Below are 1,857 nucleotides of genomic sequence, written 5' to 3' on the forward strand. Positions count from 1 at the left end.
GATTTGAAGTTGGCATGACCAAGTCTTTGATGCCAAAGCTTGGTATCTTCTGTTGAAGTAGTATGGGCTGAGTGTGAGTCACCTGACCAGTCAACTTCAAAGCATTTGTCACTCATTGTGACTGTCATGAGGCTTGATCCAATGGGATTAGTAATTTGGAACTCCTGGCCCTTGAACACAACTGAGTATCCTTTCTCTAGTAATTGAGAGATGCTAAGAAGGTTCCTGTCAATCTCAGGTACCAACAGCACATTTTTGATGATTTTGTCACCTGTGGCAGTGCATATTAGCACATTTCCCTTGCCTTCAGCCTTGATGAACTGACCATTCCCAATTTTTACCCTGGTTTTACAGCTTCTATCTAAGGTTTTGAAGATTGTTGCATCTGGTGACATGTGATTGGTGCAGCCACTGTCCAGCAACCATCCTTTTGAGCCTTTGCCTTGACCAGCAGACATGACACATCAAAGACCTGTTCTTCATGGTTACTGTTGTCTTCAACCACTCGAGCTTCTTCACTCTTGTGTTATGGTTGGTTTTGGCCAGGTCTGCCTTTTTCTTTGCAGACCCTTTCAACATGGCCCTTTTTCTTGCAGTGTTGACACACAGCATCTGGCCTGAACCAGCATCTGGTCTCTAAATGACCAGTTTTTTTACAAAATCTGCAGAGTCGATCTCCTCCTCTTGCAGCATCAGGCTTAGGCATGTTTTTCCAGTTCTTCTTGCCTTTATAGGCTGAAGTGTTTGAGGCTACTTTAGCCTTAGCTTAGAAAGCACCCTCTTGGTAGTCTTCCATCCTGCTAGCTCTCTTTTGCTCCTGAGCATAAAGAGCATTGATAAGCTCAGTTAGGGAGATGGTTGCCAGGTTTCTCAAATCCTCTAAGGATGAGATCTTTGCCTCATATCTTTCAGGCAATGTTGAGAGCACCTTCTCTACAATTCTTGCCTCACTGAACTGTTCTCCTAGCAATCTTATGCTGTTGACCACAGCCATTATCCTGTCTGAGTATTGTTTCACTGTCTCTTCTTCCTTCATATTGAGATTTTCAAAGTCTCTCCTCAAATTCAACAACTGTTGCTGCCTTGTTCTTTCAGTGCCTTGGAACTCCTCCTTGAGCTTATCCCAGGCTTGCTTGGGAGTCTCACAAGCCATAATTCTGGTGAAGATAACATCAGAAACACAGTTCTGAATGCATGACATGGCCTTGTGCCTTTTGGTCCTCTCATTTGCATGCTGCCTGATTTGAGCCACTGTTGGATTGGCTTGATGTGGAGCTGGCTCGACATCAGTGTTGACAACTTTCCACAGATCAAAGGCCTGCAGGTAAGTCCTCATCTTGACAACCCATATGTGGAACCCCTCACCATTAAAGACCGGTGGTGCTGTAGGAGAAAAGCCTGATGAAGCCATTCAGTTTACTACAACAGGTCCTCTAAGATGAAAGCTCTTGATACCAATTGTTAGATCTTGAAACAAAGCAGCAAGCAAAACAAGAACCTTGTGTAGCTAGCTTCGTGGCTTGTGGAAAAAACAAAGACAGAATTTCAAAGGAAAACAAGAACAGAAAATCGAAAGCAAAGAAAATGGAGCATAAGTTGAATGAAATTCAATAATTTTTCATTAACTTGAACAATGGAATAATGCCAATACATAAAACCAAGTTTTTGCTTGTCAAAAATCAGCATAAAGTCAACTAATCCATACCAACTACCACTAATACATTGGAACTTAAAAAACTAAACTTGTACACTTAAGTATAGTTGGTCATCAGCTCCTACATCATCAAATTACATCAAATGTAATCTAAACTAAGTTTAAAAATGAACTAGAACACATTACATAAACTATGGTTACAA

The 1,857-nt window shown here is 41.4% G+C and overlaps 1 protein-coding gene across 1 annotated transcript; it reads right to left on the minus strand.

Annotated features, from left to right (window-relative positions):
• Positions 1-766: 766 nt before the first annotated feature.
• Positions 767-1,411, minus strand: LOC108455660 (uncharacterized). The gene has a single exon (XM_017754197.1). The coding sequence runs from the start codon at positions 1,409-1,411 to the stop codon at positions 767-769; it is 645 nt and encodes a 214-aa protein (XP_017609686.1).
• Between the last annotated feature and the right edge of the window lie 446 nt (positions 1,412-1,857).

Source organism: Gossypium arboreum, chromosome 9 (assembly GCF_025698485.1).
Source record: "Gossypium arboreum isolate Shixiya-1 chromosome 9, ASM2569848v2, whole genome shotgun sequence".
Classification (NCBI taxonomy): domain Eukaryota; kingdom Viridiplantae; phylum Streptophyta; class Magnoliopsida; order Malvales; family Malvaceae; genus Gossypium; species Gossypium arboreum.